A 26,001-nucleotide genomic window follows, 5' to 3' on the forward strand; every position below is an offset into this window, starting at 1 on the left:
AAAAGAGATTAGGCAGGCACTTCGTGAAAAAATCTATTTACTAACTCCATCAAAATCAATAACCAGTGAAGTCTTTGCCTACAGATGCTGCATGTCTGCTGCTCTGGTGCAGCTTCAGAGATGAGATGGAGATTGGACCCTTTTAATAAGCCCAATGAGAGGAGAGAAGCTCTAGACCATGACATTTAATTGGTGAAAACCAAATCCATAGATCCGGATTGTGAAGACAATAATTCTATCTAATATCTTGTAAGACCGCACTTTCCATGATTGCTGGGTTCACAGCTGCTCCCCAGAAATGAAGCAGGGATTCAGTAATGGTTTTGGTTTTAGGATCAGACTTAAGTGCATGTCTGCTGGTTAAAGGCACAGAGGGAACGTTATAGCTTGCTAATATCATGCATTTTTGTAGACACTGAATAAGTCAGCACGTAGAGGCTTAACACTGATTCTGTGCAGCACGGCTTGCACAGCCACTGCTTTTGGATTGTCTTACAAATGACAGCCATTGGGATTTGTTTGGTTTACAGGCATGCACAAATGAAATATTGTCAATAATGCAATAAACTTGCAATTTATTGATTCCTGTTACCATTCCTCTTTTAGAGAGGTCAGAGGTAAAGGTCAGAGGGGATGTTCAAGACTGATTGTGTATGTATTGCTTGTCTTTTTCAGCTCTTTACAATATTGGAAACACCCTCCAAGGAATCACTTCTGGAAACATCTGAGCACCAAATCCATTGAAAACATCTCAAATAGATGTGTTGATAAACTGCAGTCTTAATGTCTTATTAGACAACCTGAAACCCACAGGTATTTATTAATGAGATTACCACCATCTATACCTGCATTATTACCAAATAGTCTACAGGATAAACATCATACAGAGGATTTTTTCACAATCTGGCAACTCAAAAGTATAGTTGTCATTATCAATAGTTAGCTTTTTCAAGTGTTTTCTCCCCATGTGATTTTCTCTTGGATCCAGCATGAGAAAAAGGGACATCTTGATTCTTTTTATGCAACATTATTGACGGTCAGTTCACCTCCCAGTCACAAGGGGGCAGCAGAGGCTGCAGCTGCATCTCCGAGGCGTATTAAAGAAGCTGCGCTTGTTCACCGGCCGTAAACAGTCAACATGGCTGCCTCTGTGAGGAAAGCAGCCCACGACATAGAAACGCGAAAGCGGACCGATGATGTGCTTCTGTCAGACGGGATCGACTTCGGCTCTCTGCTGCTGTCTCAAGCCGTGCTGGACGGACTTTCCGCCGCAGGCTTTCAGAAACCCTCCCCGATCCAGCTCAAGGCGATCCCGCTCGGCCGCTGCGGACTCGGTGGGTTCATGAGACACACGTTTGTGTGTATAAATGTGTTTGTGTATGTAGCAACTTCCAGCCTCTAAATAATGATGATTTGTATATTGTTTGTCTTCAGTGATGATCCACCAAATATTGTCTCTTAATTTTGAAGCAGAAGAGCCAAAATATCATCAGGTTTTCGACTGTTTGTCAGATAAAATGAGCATTTTGATACATGGCAGCGACTAATGTTCATTTTCATAATGGATTAATCTTGTGATCATTCTCCTCATTGATCAGTATCATCATTTTGTATGTAACGTGACAAAGAAAAGTGTCTTGTGAACTCGTTTCATTCTCTGGTTACAGCTCTGCATTGGGACTATGTGAACATGCAAAGATTTAGGTAGTTAATTTAGGTATAAACTAGTTTACTGCACTCGAATGTTTTACTTCCAGGAAACACAGCGACTTAAAATCATTGATCCTCACATGGGAGCTGTAGTTTCTGTCCACGTGCAGGTCGTCTGTGCAGTGAAAATGCTGTGGGCTGCAGCTGTGAAGCAAACAGTTAATCTCAGTGTACTTGAAGTAAACGTCTCTGGTCAGACTGTTCATCTGTTGATGTTTAGCTGCAGCAGATTAGGCACCCTAGATGTGAAGCAACAATTATTGCATCCAATCAAGTTTAATTTAAGGACCAGTTTGTGGGATTTAGCGGCATCTAGTGGTGAGACGGCAGATTGCAGATAACTGAATGTAAATTTCCATTTCTGCTGAAAGATCCCAGCTAAATCTGCACTGGTCCTTCAGCTGTGCAAGTCAAAAGTGTGATCTTGATTATTCAGACGAGTTGTGCAGCCTTACATTGTCCATCTGCTGTTTCAGATTTGATTGTGCAGGCCAAGTCTGGCACGGGGAAGACATGCGTGTTCTGCACCATTGCCCTGGACTCTCTGGTCTTGGAGAATCCTGCAACTCAGGTGAGTGGATTTAACTCTAACCACGCAAGGTGATCATGTGGAAAAAATTATCTTTCCTGTCCTTTTTAATGTCAGTGATGCAGGCTCTATTAACAAAGGCGAAAACCTTGATTTTGAAGTTTTTACCAGTCTGCTCAATTTTACCAACAACAGATGGCCATGAGAATTAATCGCTTTGGTTTCAGGGGGTCTTTTTAATCTGATGAGTTTAAGCTGCTCTGTGTCAAAAGAGTAAATGAAAGGGGGCAATTATTGATGAAGCAGAGGTAGGTCTGGTCTTGCTGATGAACCGGCAGTATTCTGGTGCTCTGTAATCTTCTTATCTGGGTCTTTCTGATTGGGAGCGACCAAACACCTGCCTCTCCTTAATCAGCTCTCAATCAAATGTAAGTGGTTGTTGACGTCTAACCATTTTCACAACGACCCCCTTTGTTTTCCCCCCTCCTGCAGGTTCTTGTCCTGGCTCCTACACGCGAGATAGCGGTGCAGATCCACTCAGTGGTCATGGCCATAGGCTGTGCTATGGAGGGCCTCGAGTGCCATGTTTTCATCGGGGGGAGGCCCGTGAGTCAGGACAAACCCCAGCTGAAGAAGTGCCACGTAGCTGTGGGCTCACCTGGTAAGACGCCTGTCGAGAGGCATTACCTCTTTACGGTAGCGTCACGCTGTTGCTTGTGTTTTGTAACTCTGCTCTCGCTTTTGCACGCAGGTCGTATCAAGCAGCTAATCGAGCTGGGCATGTTGTCCACCGCCAGCATCAGACTGTTTGTTCTGGACGAGGCAGACAAGCTGCTGGAGGAGGGCAGCTTCCAGGAACAGATTAAGTGGGGTGGACAGAAACATCTTTCATCATACTCAGATTTCCTTAGTTACATGATAGTGACAGCAGGCTGGTGGTGTTATTTAACCAGAGCCCTCAAAGTCCTTCAAAAACAAATCTGTGTAGATGAAATATCATAAATTGTGTCATTTACAACAAAACACACAGGCGGAAATTCACCCGTCTCCTCTGCTCCGTCTTTCCAGCTGGATCTTCTCTGCTCTGCCTGAGAACAAACAGATGCTTGCGCTCTCTGCCACCTACCCAGAATCCCTTGCTCACCACCTTACCCACTACATGAGAGAGCCCACTTTTGTCAGACTCAATCCCAGTGACATGGGCCTGAAAGGTAAGACTCGAATTCAAACGGTGAAAGCATCACTTTACGTGAGGCAAATTACTTGACCTGGTTTATGTATTTAAACTGTTTAAATCCTCATAGTAAGACCAGGTGGACAGGATGATAAAGTCTGCAATGAGACATCTTTTAAGGGGTTATTATCTGGTAGAAAATGTTTTTTTTTTCCATTGTGTTCAAAATAAATGGGGAGAAATGCTGAGAAATGCCAAAAAACACTCTGGCTGGCTTGCAAGTCCCCTAAAAAAACACGTTGTTCTTGTGCGCCCCCTGCCAGGTCTGAAGCAGTATTACAAGCTGGTGCAGTCCCATCCTTTACCTCACAAGGTTTTCGAGGAGAAGGTGCAGCACTTGCTGGAGCTTTTCAGTAAAATCCCATTCAACCAGGCCCTTGTGTTCTCCAACCTGCACACGAGGTAACACGTGGCTGTAGTGTGTGTCCTCGCTTTTAATTACTTTTGTCACCAAGAAAAAGTACATCTCAGATGTGCGTCTGCTGTTTGAATTGATACTGGTCATTCATCTGATCTAATGTTGATGATGTATCTCTGAGAAGCAGTTTTTGAATGCTGTTGCTCTGGATTGCTCCCACAGGGCTCAGCACCTGGCAGACATCCTGTCCTCCAAAGGCTTACCTGCTGTTTGCATCTCAGGTGAGAGGACCTTTGCAGTGTAGTGATGAAAATGCTGCAAATCAGCCAACAGAAACAGACAATTTAACGAGGGTTGTTTTTACAATTAAATAATAGTTAAAGTAATTAAAAAAGTATGGTGAAATTGATATTCTCTCCTACTAATTGCAAATAAACTTGAAGCCTTAATTGTTGTGATTTAAACTAGTTTTCCCTTTTGGCTGGCTGTCTCAGAGGAGCTGACTTCAGTTGATGTGATCTAATGTGACTGTGTGTGATGACCTATACAGGTGGTCTGAGTCAGGACCAGAGGCTGGAGGCGATGTCGAAACTGAAGCAGTACCAATGCAGGGTGCTCATCTCCACTGACCTGGTGAGACACACACATCCTCTCCATTGTGCTGCTCTCCATATGTCACCCATCACTGGTTTTCCTGTCTGTATGCATCTCTTATATCTGTTCTTTAATCCTGGTTGTTTTCTCTTTTTGTCCTCTCCTTCCTGTCAGACTTCCAGAGGCATTGATGCAGACAAAGTGAACTTGGTGATAAACCTGGACGTGCCGCAGGACTGGGAGACGTACATGCACCGAATCGGACGGGCTGGCCGCTTCGGTTAGTCTCCAATAACGTTCAGTTAGAGCAGAAATAAGCAGGCTAACTTTGCCTCAAAACACAAGAATAGCTTAAATTTAAATTATTGCTGGTGGTAATATATTATTTGTACAGAAACTGTTTGTTTCACCCTTTTGTTGCTCTGAATTGGACTTGATTTGCTGGGGCAGTGAGCATTTCCTGGTTCTTCCTGCCTCAAACACCATTCTGAAGACTTGCTTAAGCCTCTGTAGTATTAGCAGGTTTGACCCACCTATCAAGGTGAATGGGTTCCTAATCATCTGCATTTAATTATAATTATCTTGGCTTAACTTTTGTCTCCGAAACAGAAGGCAATTCAATCTTAGCTTGCACACACACTGTCTGTACGTGTGTGTGTGTGTGTATGCGTGTCCACCCGCCGTCCCTGAATGCACAACTAACACCCTCCTTTCATCCCCTCCTGCTCCTTGAATGTGCTCTCATCAGGATTATGTTTTATTTGTAGGCACTCAGGGGCTGGCTGTAACCTACTGTTGCCATGGTGAGGAGGAGAACAAGATGATGGCCATTGCTCAAAAGTGCGGCCTGATTTTGTCTGCGTTGCCATGTGAGTTTTACACGCAGCATGTGTTGACTTTGTCCTCAGATGTCTGGTTTTAATGGGGATAAGTAATTCCAGGTCTCATCCGTCTTCTGCTCTCTTAAGCCATCATAGAGCCTGGGTTGATGGACGAGCCGTGTGACTGGGACGTCTGCACTGAGGCTGCCACTCCGGGCCCCTTATCCCAGCTCTCCTCCAGGGCAGAGAAGAAGAGGCGGACCAAGTCAGTCACAGATCAAGCTCCAGAGCACAGCAGTCAAAGAAGGCCAGAGAAGACCCATCCAGCACCCAGACAGGGAGCACACGGTGAAGGGAATCCCAGAAAAGTGTCTCCTGCAAAGGATGCTCCTCCGCAGAGTCCTCCTCAGGCGGTGCAGAGTCGAAAAGAGCTGCAAGACGCTCTGCCAAAGATCCCTCCTCTCAGCTCCTTTAAGAGCTGTAAGTCTGAGTTTATGACCTTTGAGGAGGCTGAGCAGGACTTCCACAGCTTCATTGCCACAGGGTTGGGGAGATCAGTGGAGGTCATCAGGGAGTTCAGAGGTCGAGAGGACGGCAGCTCCGATGAGCAGAATGCACACAGAGAGTCTGTCACACTGAATGATGATGGAGCTCAGAGTTTAAAACAGCGTGGAAAACGCTGGGAATCGGACTTTTCACGTTCAAGGTCAATTTCTGGTTCGTCGAGCTCGCAATGTGACCGGGACAATGGTGAATACCGAGCAATCACTCAGCCTCAGATCAAAGTGGGACAGACACCTACTGCGCCCAAACCAAAGGCAGAGGAGAACAAAGCTTGTACTTCTGTCGCACCTCAAATATATCCCCAGACAGCCGGCGCGTCAAATGAGAGAGCTTGGCCTCAGCCCGAGAACTATGAATCCAGACCTGCGGAGAAATCGAGCAGGCGACCCAATCAGCCGGCTCCTGCGCAGACCGGCAGGAATGGATCAAGAAAAGAAAAGACTGGGAAATGGAGCAAAAAGATTTCAGAGAAGACCAGCAGAGAGAAAAAAGGCAGTGAAAGGGACGAAGGAGAACATGATGATGATGATGACGACGATGATGAAGAGGAGGAGGAGGAGGAGTGGAGTGCTGAAAGTTACTGGAGGGCCAGCTACAGAGCCTGGCATGATTACTACACCTCCACGTCTCCTTTTCAAGACCCGGGTTACCAAAGCTACTACAGTGCAGCCCACAACTGGATGGCAGCTTATCGTATGAACGCTGTCTACATGGAAGAACTGCTGAAATACTGACGGGTCTAATACTGTTAATCAGGGTGTTCAGTAAGGACTCGGGCACAGCTGTCGGCACGTCCAGTCCAACACATTGCACTTAAATGTTTAGAGTGTGTATTTTTCAGTTATTCGTACCAAACTGTACTGTTTTTCTAATAAAGTACCAGTATGGAGCATCCATTTCCTGTTATGGATCTGCACACTCTCACGACAAGGCACTATCTTGTATTTGTTTTATTTATATTAATACGTGTAAAAATATATGTTCTTCTAAGGGATACAGGGCATCCACATCACTAGCCGTTAATCTAACCTGATGTTTAGAGCAAAATGAAGAAGAGGGGCCAAATTGTGCAATTTACTTTATGTAATCTCTTCAGCAGAGCACAGCAAGGTCAGACAACTCCACATGCCCCTGATTACAGCCTAATCAGCTGCTACATAGCATTCATCCAATCAATGCTGGGCAGCACAAAATGCAGAGACCCTTGAATACATTAATTTAAACTAGGGGCCCACTTCAGCTTATTCTGACAAGGGGTAGCTCCATGTTACCATTTTAAATCACTGTTCATCAGAGGTGGATGGCTCTGCGGCAGCGCGCTGGTGTGGACAACAGGCAGGAGAAGGTTTTGTTCAGGATGAAAGCAGGAGATGATTCACACGTAAAGGCTTCTTGAGAGGAAGGTGAAATCATGGACCCGCACACTTGCTGGAACCAAACAACTGCAGGCTGTGAGACTCCGGTGGACATGATGTTTTTCATATTCAACTGCACAGTCTTAACCTTAACGCTGATCCTGGGTCTACCAGGGAACTTGTGGGTTTGTTGGGTTGTCTACAGGACCAAGAGCCTGCAGACCTGCAATAACGCGCTGTTGGTCAGCTTGGCCGCAAGTGACCTCCTGAAGTGCTCGGTGGACACGCCGCTGCTGCTCTTCTCCTTTCTGCGCTATGGGAAGGACAGCCAGCGGGTGTCGGTGCCTGTGTGCACCCTGCAGCAGTTCACCTATGCGCTGTGCAGCTGCGTCCAGCTGCTCACGCTGGTCAGCATCAGCGTGGAGCGCTTCCAAGCCATCGCGTTTCCCTTTCAAACCGAGAGGCGGAAAGCGAGGGTCCGTCTCTGGATCCTGTCCATCTGGGCTGCCGGCCTCATTTTAGCTCTCATCTCTCTGACTCTTTCCGAAAAAGCGCTTTTTTACATGCTCTGCCGCCCGCACACCTGGAGGCACGACGACGAGCGTCTTCGAAACTGGGATCCATTTGGACCTTACGTGCTGGTGCCGGTGTGGGGATTGTCTCTGACTGTGATCGTTATCCACTACGTGAGGATATTCAAAGTTGTAAGACAGCACCGAAAAAAAGTGTTCAACCGGGGAGTCCAGTGGCGGCCGACGGTGTCGGAACACGTCTGGGGCTTGATGAGTGTCCCTGCTGCCGCACCGCGGACGGCTCCGCTGGCCTCCAAGTCTCTGCCCTCTGTGGACTCCAGCAGCCCGCTGCCTCCCCGTCGGACGGTGGTCTTGGTGGCCGAAGCCGGTGCTCCCTGTGGGGGCTCGTCCACAGGAGGCGCCCCTGGGAGACCTCCGCAGATTGTGGGGGCAGTGTGTCTCCTGACCCCTGGGGCCAGGGAGCGGGGGAAGAAACAGATGGAGGGGAAACTGGCCCAGCGTTTTGGATACATAATCATCGCTTTTACGCTGTTCTGGGTACCCATGGTCGTTCTTTTGCTCATAAACGTCATCTCCTGGCAGGACACAGACAAAGTAAGTGGAGCAGCCCCCCCCCCCCCCCCCCATCAGATTATTACTGTAATTGTCCGTACACTAAAATATATAAACCCTGTACAGTGTTCTGCAATCCTGCGATAAATACTTGTGATTTATGAGGTTTCTAAAATCCAGTGGAGCTGCACAAAAGATTAGAAACATCCTTCTGAATAATTCAGTCTCATACAACAAATCACAGAAAGCAAACTATACACAAAAATTGAAAATATGGTTTCTTTGCATGGCTGTTTCTATTATTCTGATTGCTCAGTGCAGTAATACATCATATTGGTAGCTGATTAATTGTTTGACAAGTTTTGACAAGTAATCTATCATAAAAATGATCAAACATGCTGTTCCAGCTTCACCAATGCGAAAATGTGTTACTGAATCTGTTTGGGGTTTTGACTGTCAGATTAATCCTGATTTTCTGCCCTGCAGAAGCAATTTGGAAAAGCGTCCGGTGTCTTTGCACCATCCTGAGCTCTCTCCTGTTTTTCCCCACAGTTGCTGATGGACCTGGAGACATCGGCTGTGGTGCTAACTTGTGTACAGGCTGCAGTGGATCCCCTCATTTATACTCTAGTCACCAGACAGTTTCGCTCTGAACTCCGCAAGATCCTCTCCTCCATCCCAAGGTGTCGCCTAAAGCTGCGGGCCTGAAGGTTCAACACTTGAATATTTGGGTCACATAGACTGGACCTTTGGGAACTGAAGCCACTGCCTAGTGTTTATACACATGTGGAGTGAAGAAGAGAGCCCACAGAGTTTGTATTTGTGGCAGATATAGATGTTTTATCAGGCGTTTCACAGTCGGGACACAAGACAAGGTCATAAATAATATCCAACACCTGACAAGATACGCACAGCAGTAGTCTCAACAATGACAGGTGGCATAGGAGGGCAAAGCAAAGTGATAGGAAAAGTGACTGCGCCCAGAAAAAAGACAATCAAAGGAGAGTACATAACAGAGGAAGCGAGAGACGAACACAATCACAGGCCTCTGTTTTTGTTGTATGTAAATAAAAAAAAAAGGCAATCCTTTGACACTTTGAGCAGAAATATGCTTACATAAGAATTCAAACTGTGTCATTTGAAGGTGCAGCTGACACAAAACAACCTGTCTTGAAACACGGAAGCGGTAAATAAATCACGTTTTCACTGTCCTAGCAACACATAATACTGGGAACCTCACCTCTGCCATTACCTGTGTCACGCCCTCGTTATAGATTTCAATAGATTCTAAATGTCGGACTTGATGCTGTGAATATGAAGTCGATGTCTTCAACCCCACTTTTAAAATTACACTGAAAAAGCTCTGCGTGCCTGTGCTTGTCGTCTTCTTCTTTTTTTTTCTTTTTTTTCTTGTTTTAAATTCCAGGTAAATTTGCGCACAGTTTGACTAAACAGTAATACTGGATCTAGGCTGCTGTGGTCACTGGGTACGGTACTAAATTACCAGCAATACTTCAAGGTCACTGCTAGGAATATCAGACGTAAAACTCACTCTGTCTTAACTCTGTAGAATATTCTGGGCTTTCTTTGGGTCGGCACTAACCTCAGGATCAGAGAGAACTAAAGCTCAACAGAGGAGTCTAAGGGACCTTAGAGTCTTGTGTAGTGATGCACTGACATAGGATCAATGATGCGATACATCTCCACTCATATTGGCTGATATGATCATGATATGTGGTTTTTTTTTTTTAAGTCTTAGTACAAATGCATGTGTAAAACTAGTCCAGCTTTTCAGATACCTCCATCTTAAGGTAAATACGTTTCTAAAAAGACCGTGATACGTACATTTTGCTGCTAGTTTGAAAGTTGTTTTAAATACAATCTACTCCTACAGAAAAAAGATCTGCTACATATGGGCAGACATAATGTTTGACCAATTCCAGTATTGCTTTTGAAATATGCTCTTGGCTGATATGGACAGTATGCTGATACATCGGTGCATCTCTTGCCCTGTCTGTGTGCTCTTGATCAACTAAATATTTCATCTACACGGAGCAGAAGTGGGTGCTTAGTCCTGTTGTGACTGAAGTTGCCCTGCTCTGCTTTGGTGAAACCACCAGCAGTGGTCTCATCCACCCAAAGACAGACCTAAATGTCTGTGTGGCTGTTGGACTCAGAATGACATTCACGATGAAAAAGGCCAACAGCTAGGAGGTTAGCAGAGCTAAAAAGGTCAGCGTCTGTAGTTACAAAGGTCAACTTTGATGGGATTTGATGATAAGTAATACTAAAGTTAAATGTAGGGGCTGCGAGTTGAGAGAACAAAGAATAGCACGTTTTTTTGTTTTTTTTTTTGGTGACAGAGATCTGTGGATGGCTCATCCAGTGTCCTCTGTGTCTCTGCGGTCACCGTTGCAACAGACTTCCCTGCTTTAAGTTCTCCAGAAGATAAAGTAAATAAAATCCTTTGAAACACCAAGGAGGACAAAAAGTACAAACACCAAGTTTCCTAACCACATAGAGTACACATACTCAACAACTTTGAAAAATGCCCGCTGAGTTTGGGGAAGAAAGAACGTTGACAGCTATAAAGACTACTGAAAGCATACTGTTGTTCACACAGGAGGTAGGGATACAACAGGACAACAACGAGAGAGAGAGAGAGAGAGAGAGAGAGAGAGAGAGAGAAAGAAATGCAGAGAGAAAGACAGACTGAGGGAGAGAGAGAGAGAACGAGAGGACAGCTTCACTGGTTCTGCCAAACGGTGGTCAAATATTACAAAATAGTCTATTAACAATATTCACAAAGAACCCGGGTTCATGACAGACTTGTGTCAGAAATTCTCAGCAAGACACCCTGTGCTTTTAATTGTGGCGGTTTGAATTCAAAAGGTACTTTTTTTTTTTTTTTTTTTGGTTTCTCTGTTAGAGAATTGAGTTATTTGAGGTCTGTTGGGCTGCAACAGCCAAAAGGGAAAAGAACAGGGGGGAGGAGGAAGATTCAGAGGGCTATAAAAACAAATAAATCTCTTTTTACTCCAGCAAAACAGGCACATATTGTGTAAAAGGCTTGGAGCTGAGAATTTCAGACAGAAACGTGTACGATGAACCCTTTAGAGTGGCAGCTAGTCAAATATACCATATACTGAGCCATAGAGACTTCCAGAAGAATTGAAACACAAGTTTTCAATCAACTGAGACGAACACATTCTCTCTCTCACACACACACACACACACGCACACACACAGGCACATACCTCCTATCCAAAATGTCACAATTCCTCTGTCTAACAAAAATTCACATGCACTCATTCACAAATATGAAACTCATTGTGAATGCCATCACAGACACAGCGACCATGTTTCACCTTTTCAAGAGTTTTCACTCAAGTGGAATTATACTGGACCTGAAAAGTGGCGTATTTATCTATCAACAGGTGAGTGGACCAAGATAACACAAAACAAAAGGGCAAGGTTAAATCATGGGGGGGGGGGCTCTGAATATGTACGTTTCCTTTCGTCTCCCTTATATCTCCTGCAAATAAAAAAAGACATTAAGAGTCAAACTGAAGCGGAAATCAGAAAAAGGTGCTTTGTGCACAGTGACACGACTTACTCTGAGAACTCATCTCTGACACTCAGGAGGCACGCTCTCAACAGCCTCCTCGTCTAAAATGCCTCCCTCCAGGCTTTCACCCACACACACACGCTCATATACGCACACACATGCATGAATACATGAATATACTGTATCTAAAAGCCATCCTCCGTCTGTAAAGGGAGTCCATGTCTTTACAGTACATGACCAGCAGAGGGCAGGCTCCACCATGGCCAGACTAGGACTCTAAACGCCTTCTCCTCCATCATTCCCAGTCCTCTGTCCCTCAGTCTGTCTCGATGAGTCTTTATCTGTCTTTCTGTGTGACGCGCCTGCACTCTAGTCTTCACAGTGCGGACACCTTCACAACGTTCGGGTGAGCGGGGCCCGCCGGCAGATGAGCGTCGCCCTCAGGGGTCGTCACCGGCGGTGTGGGAATGCTGATGATTGCTGTGGTGATCTGGCTGCTCTGGCAGTTCAGGGGTGCTGGCTCGTCTACACGCATGTTCAGACTGGAGCGGCTACAGGAAGGAAAGCAGGAAGGAAAATTAGGGCTTGGGATAGGATTAGGATTGTTAAAGGTTAGCCGAGACCTTTAGGGAGATGGTTTTGTGACTTTTGGTTAAGGAAAAGTGAATGAGAAGCCTTCCTCTTTCCTTTTACAGCTACTGTTTCAGGTAAAGGTTGCTTTTATTGTCTCCTATAGGAGAAAATGATCTTGGACAGGTCCTAAAACACAACAAACAACCCTCGAAAACCCATTAAACCACAGTTAGTATGAATGGGTCAACATGTTTTTGCAGCTTTAAAAATAACACAGGTGTAATTGTTAAAATGTTGGCTTTCAAATCCAATGAGGATCAAGAGCCAGTTCTGATCTGCACAGCATTTAGCTGCTTATTAACCCGTGGTCCGTCATTTCCTGCAAATAAGCTTTGAAACAGCGGTGAGCCACCGCAAAGTGTGGCTGGTGAAAAAAGATGAGCGTTAAGCAAACTTAACACCTCCTGATATTTGAGTTGGCGGACCAATCCAGAGATGAAATGTGGCTGAATATTCTGCTTACATTTCTTAGAAAACAACCCAGCTGGGATGCTCATGTCGCTCTTTGTCTTAGAGCGACTGTACAATTATCTATCATTTAATTAGTCAGTGGCGATTGACATAAAATTCAGCAACTATTTGGACTATTTTAGTTATTTCTCAAGCAAAAATGCCAACATTCACTGGCTGCAGCTTCTCAGTTGTGAAGATTTGCTGTCTCATGCGTCATGGTTGTGTATCTCCGCCAACCAGCCAAGTGTCAGTTTACATCTATGTCTGTCTTCAGACATGAAGAGAGCTTCATCACATGGTGCAACAACAATCACCTGAAGCTCAGGAGCAGCAAAGCTAATGAGCTTGTGAAGTGAGCTACAATTCTTCAAATATGTTGCTCCAAGGAATTTTCTATACAAACACCACAGTTTTAAGGTGGACACCCAAGATTAGTGTCACCTCTCCAAAATCTGACCGAATGTGAAATATGGTCACATTCTCCCCTTCTGTTCCTGAATAAAGGCATGGTGTTTCTGCAACACATTACGATGTCACAGTGAAGTTGACCTTTGACCTTTTGGATATAAACTGTCATTGATTCATCATTTTATCCGATCAGACATTTATGTGAAATTGAGTCATAACCAACATAAGAATTCATGAGTTATGGCCAAAAATGCTTTTTGTGAGATTACAGTGACCTTTGATTTCCAAAATCGAATCAGTTTGTCTTTGAGTCCAAATGAACATTTGAATAATTTTACATAATAATAATTACAAAAATAATACACAAATACTGATATATTCCATTCATGTGAATGGGACGGACAGACAACCCAAAAACATAATGTATTGCCGGCACAGAGCCATAATAATTGGCAGATTTGGTCATTGTGGAGGGACTTTATAAGAGGGACCTGCTGAGATTCACAGATGATTAAAAGTGGTAATGTTGTGGGGACAATTTGAAAGTAAATTAGCACCTCACTGTCAGTTGTCATTAGTGTCTAGTATTTAATCATATCTTGTAAGCTAATGTAGAAATCCTTGTTTCTTGTTACAGTGGCCACGAGCTCTAACAGTGAATCAGGTTAGAAGTTACTTGCTCAGATGTTGTATTACCAGTATAGATGATGAAGGTCACTGCTGCAAACAAAAAAACAATATTACTATTATTATTATTATTATTATCTACCAAAAGGAAGATAAAGCTGATCGGTCGATCACAGGCGTCTTTCCTTCATCAGCTTCTGAATACAAATGCGACTGAATGAAACTGATTTTGCCCTGTTCTTTGGATCCTGAGCTCACCTGGTGCTGAGGGGCTGGATGTGGATGGTGCTGAGCTCCTGCAAGCCTTGTTGGTGCGTGTGCGTGTGTGTCAAAGGCTGCATGTGTGCTGGGGCACTGGCGTTCGGTAAAGGGGTGTGGTGCTTCTTGCTTCGGCGGGTGCAGCACGTGCCCGTCACGCCATCTTGGCTGGAGAGGGAGGGGCTTCGAGATGGGTAATTCTGCAGCCCCGCCTCCAGGTAGCTCTGCTGGTAGTACTGCTCGTCCACGAACTCGTGGTTCTGCAAGCAAAGACAAAGAGAACGAGTCAGAGAGGGAGTCTTTAAAAAGATGTGACATTTACAACATTTATATTTATGGCCATGTACTGTGTATGCCTGTCATTTTCTGTTTCATAGCCTGGATCAATAACTCTTGAGAAGGTCTGATTCCTTTTTATAAATGTGTGTGTGCCCAAGCTTAGCTCAGACTCAATTTTCCATCGTTCCTTAAAGCAGCTATAATCAATACTTTTCCATAAACAATGGATCACATGACTACTTGTATGTGAAAGGGGTCATTTGCAATGAACCCGCGGAGAATTACCACCCGACTCTGCAGACCGTGTCAGGTCTATGGAGCTTTATATCTACTTTGGTCGATTCGGTTTTGGAAACTTCACTGTTTTGGTTGAGGCTCACTGGACTCGCCAGCATTGTTTTCAGCTACAGCAGGCGGTTGCTTCGAGCGAAAATGCCCCAAAAACCCACTGTACCTGAAGTGCTCAGCTCCAAACAGGAGACAGACAAAGTTAGAGTAAAGTAAGAGCCAGATATTTCCCTCAGGAGTTGGTGGAAAGCAAAACAGAGCCAAAAGGAGAGTGAATATCGGACTTAAATTCAAATCAGGCACGAATACAACTCCAAATGAATTAATGTTGCCCCTCTGCTGCATGTGTAAATAGGGGACTGTCTGCGAACACATTCGCCATATCAATTTAGAGCTGACAATGTGACTGTGTTGTGTTCGAAGCTTGTTTCAGCTGCTCTTCAGCATCCAAAAACACCCAGTTAATCCACATTTAACTTAACATTCACGCTGACTTTCATGTGGCTCATTGTCCCGAACATACAAGGTGAAAAATGAGAGTTTGGACATGTGCGGCACACAGCAGAGGTCCTTTCATCTGCAAAGCTCTGAGTTGTGCCAGGCTGAAAGCGACAGCGTGTCCATATCACCAGCAGGCAGATGACCATGTATCATACGGGAAATGCAGTGTACTGGACATCACGCTACAGTGGGCTGCACTTGCCCATGCACATACAAATACTGCAGACGTATACACACTGAGCCTGGCTGTCACTTACTTTGACCTAATGAGCCACAGCTAGAGAGAAATGCATGGATGACTGCAGAGTTTGGGGTTTCTCCTAATGTATTTTAAAATCTACAAAGCAAAGGTTGTGTACATTATTTTGACTTATCGTTAATAGACAAATTATTGTAATATTACTAAAATAAATAGGTTGAACGTGTGTCTGCATTGTATCTGTGTACACTCACTGTGGTTTTCTCCAGACAGTGCAGTAGGTGGTGGTGCTGGCTCTCTAATAGAGAGGTAGACTTGCTTAACCGCTGCTCCTCCTCAGTGGAACTCTGTAACACACACACACACACACACACACACACACACACACACACACAATGAGTGCGATGCTACATTTTCTTTCAGGAAGACACTAATCAGATGTGGGAGGTGCGTGGCCGGCTGCTGTCTCTGTACCTGCTCTGAAAGGTTCATCTTGTATGGAAGTTGCTTCAGTTGGAGAAGGAGACAAAAGGAGAACAGACAGGCAGAGTTTTACTCGTGTTCATAGGTCAGCACCGAGAACAGACACCCGTCAGGGCCGCAGTCATGCTAGTAAGAAACAGGGAACATTGCTGTTCTGACCCCGAGAGGCATGTCTGCTAACATCAGTGGAGCCAGTGCATTGATCTGTGCTGGAAGGGAGACTTCTAGCACAACTCAATCCTAATGGATATACAGTATATACAATTCATATAAAAAAAAATTCCATCGTGACATTTTGCCTCCATCTCTGTAATTGCAAAGGCTGCCCACAGGCAACTCCTTAATGACTTGTTTTCCATATTCCTTATTTTTTCCATGCCTCAGCCTGTTTATGTGTTTATTTGTGTGTGTATCTGTGTGTGAAACAAGTGGGCGCTGTTTTTTTTTCTGTGGTGGTTTGGATACAAAGCTCATTTCTGGGCTGAGGTGAGTCAGAGAATAAGTGGACTGTTGGGGAGTGTCGTGGACCCTCCAAGAAAGTAGAAAAAAAACCAGCAACAACAAGAAAAACAACATCTGACTGTAAACAGTTAATTTGCTTATATGCGTGAAGTAAGTTTATATTGTTTTACTCAACCAATAAATCATTTGACTGTCAGGTCTTGAGGAACCTGTTGGAAACACTTATTCTGTGCAGCCAAGAAAGATCAGTAATATAAAATATGTGTTATCTGTTTGCTTTATTCTACTTTTCAGGGAATGTTTGGAGACTATGTACAATGTAGAACATTTGCACTCAGGATTTCTACAACCTTTCATATCTTACTTCTAAGCAGGTTTTGGGAGGAGCTAGTACACAGAAAACACCTTAATTACTCTGCATTATTGTTGTAAGCATTGACCATAATAGCCTTAGCTTGAGTCTGGGAAGATATCTCTTCAGCGTAATGCTGAATGCCATCATTGTTCTTGTCAGAAGTAAAGCAGTGTTTCACATGCACAGACTTTCAACGGGTTGCATCAGTCTCTGCCAGCACAATCTGTAGTTGAGCTGTTTATAAAAAAACAAAGGCAAAAAATACTGCCCTGATCCTGCATGCTCCACAGCACTGCCGAAAGGCAAGTAAAATGCCATGTTTGGAAGATTTGTAGTAGCAATTTTCTGTTTGTTAAGCGGGCGGCTGGTGCTGTAGGCAGAGGCTTCTTTGCTGAGAGGGTACATTCCTGTGCTGATGACTCGGTTTGTCTTAGCCAAGACCGCTCATCTGTGTTCATGCTGCTTATCTGTACCTAACACAGCAGTAAAACACAGGTGTTAAGGCTGAGTTATTTCTGTCTTTCTCTATACATGCGACCACAAGCCCACATCAGCAGTCTGCCTGGAGGTGGCTATGGCTCACCACCCAGGTGGCCACCACGCAGTAAAGACTGGAAACTTGATCTGCCGAGCGACGAAACACACTGTGCCACTCTGCATGTTGTATGTAAATAGCTGCTTTAGAGTTATGCTTAAACTGGACAACAATCAACATTTTACTGAGCAGGTTCGTTAAATGAGCTGTGAACTGCTGACTTTGGACCGCCAGTTTGGTGGTACTCAGCAACACTGACATGTTAACTGTCACTACACTTAAGTCCAAACTGACACAATTAATGTGATACAAGACGCATCATATATTGGACTGTATCTATGCAAAGAAATAAAGGAGCTAATGCACTCAATTACTTTTGAGCTGTAGCTGCAGAACAAGTTCTGTCATTGTGGTTATATTGCTCACCTTATTTTTTGCGTTACGGCAGCATCAGCATACTGCAGAGGTGCATGCATTTCTGTATGAAGCGATAATGTTTCCTAATATAAAATAAAATATAGAATACTATATAACCTATTAAATTGGCAATGGCAGTCCCAATGAGGCAGCATGCACCCTGTAATGAAATAAACCTTTAATAGAACCAAATCATCATAGGGATAGAGTACGATAAACAATAAATAGATGCCTTTGTTGTCTGTCATAAATAAAACAAACAGCAAAAGGAGAGCTTCTATAGAATTTTTGCAAACTTTGCAACTCAGTTTTTCTTTACATTGTTATGTCAAGAAGGGATCTTAAATCTTTAAAAACGTTCAATAAGGCAACTTAATCAGACAGCATTTATACTGCACAGGCAAGCTTTACTCATGACCCTTGGCTTGCCATTAAGATAAATGGAAACATAAGCACATATATACAAACCACACTGCAGCCTTTGCAGTATATTGTCTCTTAAGGCAACATCAATATGAATTCAATGCATTATTCAGCCCTAGCTTGAATTTAAGGACTGGTGCCGTTCAGATTCTGTCCTAAACAACTGCTATTGAAGAGAGAGAGAGAGAGATTAAGCCACATAAAGAGAGAGAGAGGGAGAGGGAGGAAGAAGTACTTGTTTTTGTTTTTGCGCTGTGTCAGCCCCGGGCCACTATAGTGCTTGTGAACCGCAACATTTTGGTGAGGCAAGGAACATCCTTGAGATGTGTTTACATTTCCTGCTGCATTGCCTGAAGCCTTTTCCTCAGCTGGGCAGCTGGGCTCAGAGATGCTCACATTAGAAGTGCCGCCTATCGAATGAGATCACAGTTAGATGCTCTGATGGGATGCTGGGTGCATTCTAAGAACTGATAATTAAAGGAAGGGCTGCATCCAGTGACTTATTGCTTACTGCCCGCCTGAAATCCTCAGAACAGTTTTTCCAAAGAGCCACAGAGGTCATCAGTTAAAGGGGGCAAATGAAGATAAAGATGCAAATGTAAATATGTCCCATGCGGTTGGAAATCTTGAGGGAAACTGCGATGAGACACAAGTGAAGCACTGTGGCGTCGGTGGCTCAGAGGCCGGTCTTACCGTGAACTCCAGGGCTTCGTTGAACAGGCCGTTGCGCTTGCTGTGGAGGAAAGCATTGGAGCTTCCTGTCTTGGATATTCGTATTCTGGCCAAGCGGGCTTTCTGCAAAGAGAAGGAGACCATGGAAGCCACCTGTTAGTCAGTGCCCATTCCACATCCCATGTCAGAATGATTGGGTATCATCCTGACACATCCCACCGATTTGAGCTACAGCCCTTTCACATGCTTGATATTTTAGTTGAGATCTTATAGATTAAATCAAACATGTGCTACTAAAACATTCCCTCTGATCCCCTGTGATAAATTCACTCTGATCTCCTGTGATACTTATGCATGATTTATGGTGACTACACGATAACACATTCCTTGGGTTGAAAATCAGTTAGAGAGGCAGCTAGGAGTAGAGCAGGTAAATCCTGTATGAATTAAGCAGCTGAGTGTCAATCTGCATTTAAAATGCTGAATTCAATTTATTTGGACTGTTGCTGTGCTGCTATGTTTGCGGTTTTGCCTAACGAAATAAAGCGTAGTATCGGTTTAAATGCATGTTGAGTCATCAAACTCGTACAGCGCAGTTAGCGCGTAGTCAAGTCTCTTTTTCTATCTCTGCCTCTCTTTGTCTGTCAGATCTCCCTGTGAGGCATTCAGTAACAGGGATGAACAAGAAGAAGAGAAGGAAAATGAGGAAGAACAGATACACTCTGGTCCTTGGGAGTGAATTCTTTATACATCAGTAGCTCTGACACAGAGGAAGGATTCCAGTCCAACGTACTTGCTGTTGTCTGCTCTACCCGAGAGCGAACTGTGTCTCCCGAATGTGTGAAAACATGTCTGAGTGCGCATTAGTTTGTGCGCAGGCCTGTGTGAAAATGTGAGTCTCAATAAATCTCTCAGTGACCAGAACAACTGCTTTTACAGGATAGGGTAATCTGAGTCACTCACTCCTAAAAGGCCCGCCATTTTCCCGTCAAAGTCAAGAGTTGGGTGTCGGGCTCGGTGCGGCTACAAACTGCGTGTGTTCCAGTTGCTTTGCCTTCTGCATTTTAAAATAGAATGACGGATTCAGTGAAGGGAAATTGGTAGAAGGATAATGTGAGCTATATCAATAATAAGCAGACAGACAGCTCATTTAGTAGGGGGCCCATGCACTGCTGGGGGGTTAATTGAGTGTGCGGATGTGTGTTTGCATATCTCCATGTGTGCTTGTGCATGCACATCCCGTCTTCGCAGCTGAATTTCCATACATATACATACGAGGCACATAGAATACCAGCTGAAATACCTGGCTCAGTAAGAGTATGGTAATGTATGGTAATTCAAGCTCATCCCCTCACTTGAGTTTCATTTAAAACATGCTAATGTTTGTTGACCTGCAGGTAGCTCATGCTGTGATTTTGTAATCTAAAGAGAAGCAGGGGAGATAAACAGAAGTGCACGTAAACACACACATGCACAGCTGCCAATATGTACTGTAGTGTCTACAGCACAAACCCAGCTCCATTCAAATTGTTTGCCTTCACCTGTTCTCCTCCATCTTTATCCGCTCGTCTCTTTCGCTCTCCCTCCTGCTCTCGTTGACAAGTTTTCCTCGCTGTCTTTGTGCCCTCACACTCTAACACCGATGGACATTACTGCTGGCACAGCATTCCCACAGACCTTTGGGATAACCCTTCTTTATGTTCTGGCATTGTGCTCAGCCAGTGGTACTGTCTCTCAGGGGTCACCATGCACACACGAACCCGTGACTGTGGCCACGGTTGCCATGCAGCGCAGGGGTAATGGAGGGGATGGTAAGAACATGCCCTGTGAGATTGAATCTACTTCTGCAGTTTTCTGATAGATTCACAGGGCCTTTGGGACCCTAGGCGCTTGTGTCTAAGGCCCATCTGTGCTTTCAGGCAGAGCCACGGCACGACAGATTGAGCCTGAATTGCTGCTGAAGTTTCACTGAGAGCACGCAGAAGTGTAAGGAAACCATGGACACAAAGCTTTCATTAACACCTACACATACACAGAATACCATGTGGAGGGTTTACATGGCCAAAAATGTATCTGCTGCAGATTCCTTCACACAGAGACACATGCAGTCTCATATACACAATATATCTACTCGCACAGACGAGGACACGCATACACACAGCAAGCACACAGAGTGAAACTTAAAAGTGTTATCACAAGATAAACAGTTTCTCAGTACTGCGACAGTATTTCCCCTTGCACAGAATTTACATTCGCTCATATGTTCACAGGAAACTGCCATATAACAGATGATTCAGCATGAGGTGTTTGTTACATAATCAAATATACTTTCAATGTAAAATTTGTCTGTAGTTGCTCCACAGTACTGAGCATTCAAATATTCAGAAGCTCGTCACCATTTTTACACAAATGAGGGTCTAATTAATACATGGGGGACAGTAAATTTGGTCCCATACAGATGTTGGTCTTTTAAAGTCCAGCCGGAATCACTCATCAATTTTTGCAGTCAAAAATAATTTCAATGTGTTTTTCAATGTGTTGTTAATAGTCAGAAGGGAATACCAGCAATGCTTCTTTCGTCTGAGTGGCTGGAGAGTTGTGTCTGTTTGATTGACAGCAGCTGGCAGGCTGAGCCCTGGCAGGGGAGCGAGCACCAAAACAAACAAACTCAGCCTGTAGCTTACGAGCAATGGGCAGACAGTGTGTTGTTTGCAGTGATACTGAGGAAGAGAGACGACTCCGGCATCTAAACAGACTTAGGTGATATCTGTAGGTATGTTTACACGCTGTTTAATGTGCTGCAGCTGAGCAGCCGATTAGCTATTTAGTCTGTAAACCAATGTTAACAGTGCACTTGTCCCCGGTGAGTGTTTGTTTGGTTGCTTTTTCGACAAGCTGAGGTGCAGAACAAGATGCGTGTTCATGTTTGTAAGTCGGACAAGACTTAAGCAGGAAAGCTAATGTGGCTTTTGTGTTGTGCAGCAGGCTGCTGTTAGTCAGTCTCATCGTCTGCCTATGATAGAACCACGATGTTAATGCTTTATGCAAATATAAAGTGTTTTGATTGGCTGTATGGAAGTTAGTTCTCCAACCCAACTTGGAAAAACTTTATCTAAAACTCAACTACTGTAACACCTGCCAACCAATCAGATTAGTGACGCTCAATATCACTGGTGGTGATAGTCCAGATGTTTCCACACACCCAAGGGCCAATAAACTGTTCCAAACACCTTCTCTCCTCTTTGTTTTTCTTCTTCCTGCCACGGAGCCATGATTTAGGATCAATCACACTTTAAAGATTATAGCTATAGGATACAAGCCAGCACAAATGCTTCGTTTTAACACCATTTGCTGCCAGCTGAGGGATCTCAACTGGCACATCCTCAACCGATCAAAAACCGCTACATATCCACTCAGCTCCCATGCCATACCCCACTGAGCAATGCCAGGAAGTTTTCTTCGAAGTTCATTTTTTTTTTGTTGAAAGTAAGTTAAAAATTTCATGGCACCTTGTGAGTTACAGCTTTGCTAGACTGCCTATATACTGTAGGATTTGGCTGAGTGAAAAGTGGAGCAATCGAGCTATGAGACCAGATTAGGTTCTGCCTCAGGCCTGCCTTGGAACTGTATGAGTGAAAGAGGAGACCATCTGATGAGCAAGCACACCCCAATACACACACACGCACATGTACGCATACACACACACATGCACATATATAAATAGCCGTGAAAGAGTCTCATTTTGTTTTGCAGCTGCCACTCATCTGAAGAGTTGCTTTTATACATGCTGACATTTCTGCCACAAGGAAATAAGTCAGTCTGAGGTATGCTGCTTTACGACACACACACACACACACACACACACACACACACACACACACACACACACACACACACACACACACACACACACACACACGTAGTGTTTTCATCATTTGTGGGGACATTACATGGACTTACATTCATTTCCTGGAGACTTACCCTAACCCTTAACCCTAACCATAACCACTATTTGCCTATTCCGAACCCTATACCTAACCTAACCTTACCTAACCTGTTACCCTATCCTCAGTCTTTATCCTAAAATGTAATGATTTACCTTGTGGGGACCTGTATTTGTCCCAACAAGTAAGGTGAGTCCCCACATGTGACTGTGTAAACAGATTTTTGTCCTCACAATGTGAGTAATATGTGGGCACACACACAGAAGGTGACACAGACAAGAGGAAGGCTTGAAAGAAAGGGAGAGAAATTTGGGAAACACTGACTTTCAGAAAATCTATGTGGGAGTTGATGAAGGCAGGATGTTGTCAAGAATTGATTCAGTGGAAATCAAGTCTTCCGACACCTCTGGTCCACAGATATCTGCCTCTGTAGCAAAGACAGCTTAACCTCGGACTAACACCGCTCAGAGACAAAATACCTTTACTAAGCCTGGATTACCTCCTCTTTATAGAGAAAAGCACAGCTCTGCTAGCAAGCTGCTATGCTGCTGATGTTTAGGATGTTTTCCAAACAAAGGACATAATTCATAGCAGAACTCTTGACCCCCCTCAGTGAAGTCCCCAGTCAACATCCTTCCATCTCTCTTTCTGGTCTGCCTGCTTGCAAAGTGCAGACGACTTTATTGATTGTCTGGAAGGGCAAAACACTCTCAGCCAGAAGTCATCTCCACATTTTGACTTCAACCTTCTGAGGGAGGGCTAAAAACAATAGCAAGATGATTTAGAGCAAAGGGAGTGAGACTGAGGGGGAGGGAGGGAGGGAGGGAGGAGAAGTTGTTTTTGTTTTGTTTCTGCCATGTAAGCCCCGAGCCAATGTGATGCTCATGAACCGCAACAGACTAATTTTACTATTCACTAAGTTTGAGGACAACAACTGGTCGAACCAGAGAAAGATTTCCAGTCAAAGTGGAGAAAAGACAAGACAATAAAATAAAAACGGCAAGTGAATTTTCACAGATGGCCGGAACAGTAATGGGAAACAAACAATGAGATACGTATAGATTCTGCTGTTCTACGCCTGAGGCAGGATTCGTGACTTACCAGTGAGGCATTTTGTCAAGAAAGACCCAATAACTGTTTACCTCTACATGGTGCAAGCTGTATTTGTCTTTGTGGGGTAAATTCATGAGGCGTTTTACAAAATCTGTGATTTGGAAATAAAGAAAAGAGGTAAACAACACAATAATACACAAATAAAAAACTTATCATAGAGCTGCCTTTGACAGTCATACAGGCAGAGGAGGGAAAATTACACAGCAGGTGATGTTACACTGTGAGATATTGTAATGGAGGATGTTGCATGGACAGCGATCTCCATAAAGACCCTGAGGCAGCTGTTGGGGGATATTGAGAACATTCCTAAAAGCTACTTAATTATTTAATTTGTGGTGCCAAAATATGCCAGTAAAAAGAAAGAAGCCTCTCAGTACATTGGCAAACCATGATGATGATCATATAGTGAACAGAACACTAAGTTTGCTTATTTTTGTGTATTTTTGTGTACTTCAGTATGAATTCATTCAGTCTGAGGTATTTTGATTATTGAGTGAGTGTTTTTCTCCCAGTGTAGAGAGGGAGACTCTCACTCTACATGAGTCCTGTGACAGGTCTGGACCCCTCCTGAATTCAATTCATACCAAGAGAAATTTCCACGTATGAGAATACTGGTGAAGACGACAAATTATCACTCATACATGCCATTTAAAAATGAATCTGTTGTTATGAGAGGTTCTTGCATGAGATCCGTTGTTCTTACTTGCTTCCTTGACGTTTCATTCTGTCTTTTGGCTGATTTTGTTGCAGCTTGCATGTGCATGTATGTCTGAGTGCGTTGGGTAAAGGGGTGATTATTTGCATCTATCCTAGAATACCAAGGCTCAAGTTTGTCTGGACTGGAGAGCATATTCTTCACAGCACCAGAGGAACAGATCCAGGAGAATATCACAGGCTCACTTTAAAGAAAAGCTCATTTAAATTCCTACCAGTCCCCCCTCCCCTTTTTTTAATCCTACTGTATCACTTGCCCTTTGTGATTCTCCATTTAAATCTTGCCCTCTGTACTATTCAGAATCTGTAATTAGACCTACCTGAGGATATTACCTTTATGCAAATAAGCTCTGAGGAGCAACTAAAGAGTAACCCCTGTAGATTGGACTCTTTGTTTCAGATCACTTTATGGGATCATTTGTAAAGACAAGGAAGGACTTAAACGCACCATTCAATTCATTCTATGACAAAAGTAATGCCACTGAAGACTGTGGGGATGCAGAATAGAGAAAATATGTGTCTCAAATGTGTGTTCCTCCTATGCCACACGGCAACTGGTGGCATCCTCATGTATCTTTCCTTTGTGCAGTGAGATGGATCAGGGGCTGTCTCTACCACCACCCAGATGGATGGCTAATTGTAATGGGCACCCAGAACAGCTAACAATTAGACCTGAATGAAGATGGATGTGAATAGGGGGGTGGGAAGGGAGGGGGAAAGCATGGAAGGAGAGAAAAAAAGGGGAGAAGATATGTGGCTGGTAAATGCTGAGGGATGCTGCACTTCCTCTCCTCAATGATTCCCCCTTCCTTTCCTCCTGTCTGGTCTCCCCTCATCAAGTTTAAGTACTGTGAAAGGCTATCTTGACTGGCTAGCCTATTTTACTCTCAGTTAAACATAGCCTTATTCTAAGAAATGATCTGAGGAATGGATTTCCTGTGAAATATAACCACGTGCAGGTAATAAATGCCGAACAAATGACGTTTTGTTACGGTAAATGACCAGTGACGTTTGCTAAATGGTTGGCTTAATGGCTGCCAAGGTCATATGTCATTAAGGTTATGGAGCATTAAAGAACACTACATGTTATGTAGACGGCAGTAATGGGGTATTGAAGGATATGGCATGCTTGAGCAATTTATGGCTCGGGTGAGGCATTAAAGATCACAGTTGTCATTAGCAGTGAAAGAGTGGACCATACAATGGTAATGGCTCTGTCATACACCCTCTACACTGATCTTTTATAATGTGAGAGACTGCCAGCATAGAGCACATTAAATTAATGTGACGTAACATGAAACTAGCTGAACACATGTCAGCAACAGATGTAACAAAAGGCAGTAAAATCCATTGTAGTCATTGCGAATTATACAACAAGATTAAGAGTCCACAGCCGTGCTAGTGGCTCTTTGAGGCTGT

At 44.0% G+C, this 26,001-nt stretch overlaps 3 protein-coding genes across 4 annotated transcripts in view; 2 read left to right on the top strand and 1 right to left on the bottom strand.

Annotated features, from left to right (window-relative positions):
* Positions 1 to 1,110: 1,110 nt before the first annotated feature.
* ddx20 (DEAD (Asp-Glu-Ala-Asp) box polypeptide 20) lies at positions 1,111 to 6,743 on the top strand. Its single transcript, XM_076740849.1, has 11 exons — positions 1,111 to 1,334; positions 2,187 to 2,281; positions 2,732 to 2,900; positions 2,991 to 3,105; positions 3,308 to 3,450; positions 3,737 to 3,875; positions 4,054 to 4,112; positions 4,382 to 4,464; positions 4,600 to 4,705; positions 5,193 to 5,294; positions 5,394 to 6,743. Exons 1-11 carry the CDS (start codon positions 1,139 to 1,141, stop codon positions 6,542 to 6,544), a joined length of 2,358 nt encoding a protein of 785 aa, XP_076596964.1. The 5' UTR covers positions 1,111 to 1,138; the 3' UTR covers positions 6,545 to 6,743.
* Positions 6,744 to 7,135: 392 nt separating this feature from the next.
* Positions 7,136 to 9,052, top strand: LOC143326858 (D(2) dopamine receptor-like). The gene is made up of 2 exons (XM_076740852.1): positions 7,136 to 8,292; positions 8,803 to 9,052. Exons 1-2 carry the CDS (start codon positions 7,222 to 7,224, stop codon positions 8,956 to 8,958), a joined length of 1,227 nt encoding a protein of 408 aa, XP_076596967.1. The 5' UTR covers positions 7,136 to 7,221; the 3' UTR covers positions 8,959 to 9,052.
* Positions 9,053 to 9,667: 615 nt separating this feature from the next.
* The window catches only part of kcnd3 (potassium voltage-gated channel, Shal-related subfamily, member 3), a 97,249-nt gene continuing 80,915 nt past the window's right edge, over positions 9,668 to 26,001 (bottom strand). The window contains exons 5-9 of one of the 2 annotated variants that reach the window (XM_076740850.1): positions 18,833 to 18,934; positions 15,939 to 15,971; positions 15,719 to 15,811; positions 14,198 to 14,457; positions 9,668 to 12,369 (exon numbers count right to left, since the gene is read on the bottom strand). In XM_076740850.1, the coding sequence (XP_076596965.1) occupies positions 12,195 to 12,369; positions 14,198 to 14,457; positions 15,719 to 15,811; positions 15,939 to 15,971; positions 18,833 to 18,934 (663 nt within the window). In that variant the 3' untranslated portion in view covers positions 9,668 to 12,194. The remainder of the gene's footprint in view (positions 12,370 to 14,197; positions 14,458 to 15,718; positions 15,812 to 15,938; positions 15,972 to 18,832; positions 18,935 to 26,001) is intronic. The other variant, XM_076740851.1, reaches the window with a different exon arrangement.

The sequence above is a fragment of the Chaetodon auriga genome, chromosome 10 (genome assembly GCF_051107435.1).
Source record: "Chaetodon auriga isolate fChaAug3 chromosome 10, fChaAug3.hap1, whole genome shotgun sequence".
Lineage (NCBI taxonomy): Eukaryota > Metazoa > Chordata > Actinopteri > Chaetodontiformes > Chaetodontidae > Chaetodon > Chaetodon auriga.

What these genes read in the sequence shown, in the direction of transcription:
- ddx20 (XM_076740849.1), top strand. Translation starts at nt 1,139, where the DNA reads ATGGCTGCCTCTGTGAGGAAAGCAGCCCACGACATAGAAACGCGAAAG. An exon ending in CAGTGACATGGGCCTGAAAG is followed by an intron (nt 3,451 to 3,736) that starts GTAAGACTCGAA and finishes GCCCCCTGCCAG; the next exon opens with GTCTGAAGCAGTATTACAAG. An exon ending in CGGACGGGCTGGCCGCTTCG is followed by an intron (nt 4,706 to 5,192) that starts GTTAGTCTCCAA and finishes TTTTATTTGTAG; the next exon opens with GCACTCAGGGGCTGGCTGTA.
- LOC143326858 (XM_076740852.1), top strand. Translation starts at nt 7,222, where the DNA reads ATGGACCCGCACACTTGCTGGAACCAAACAACTGCAGGCTGTGAGACT. An exon ending in CCTGGCAGGACACAGACAAA is followed by an intron (nt 8,293 to 8,802) that starts GTAAGTGGAGCA and finishes TTTTCCCCACAG; the next exon opens with TTGCTGATGGACCTGGAGAC.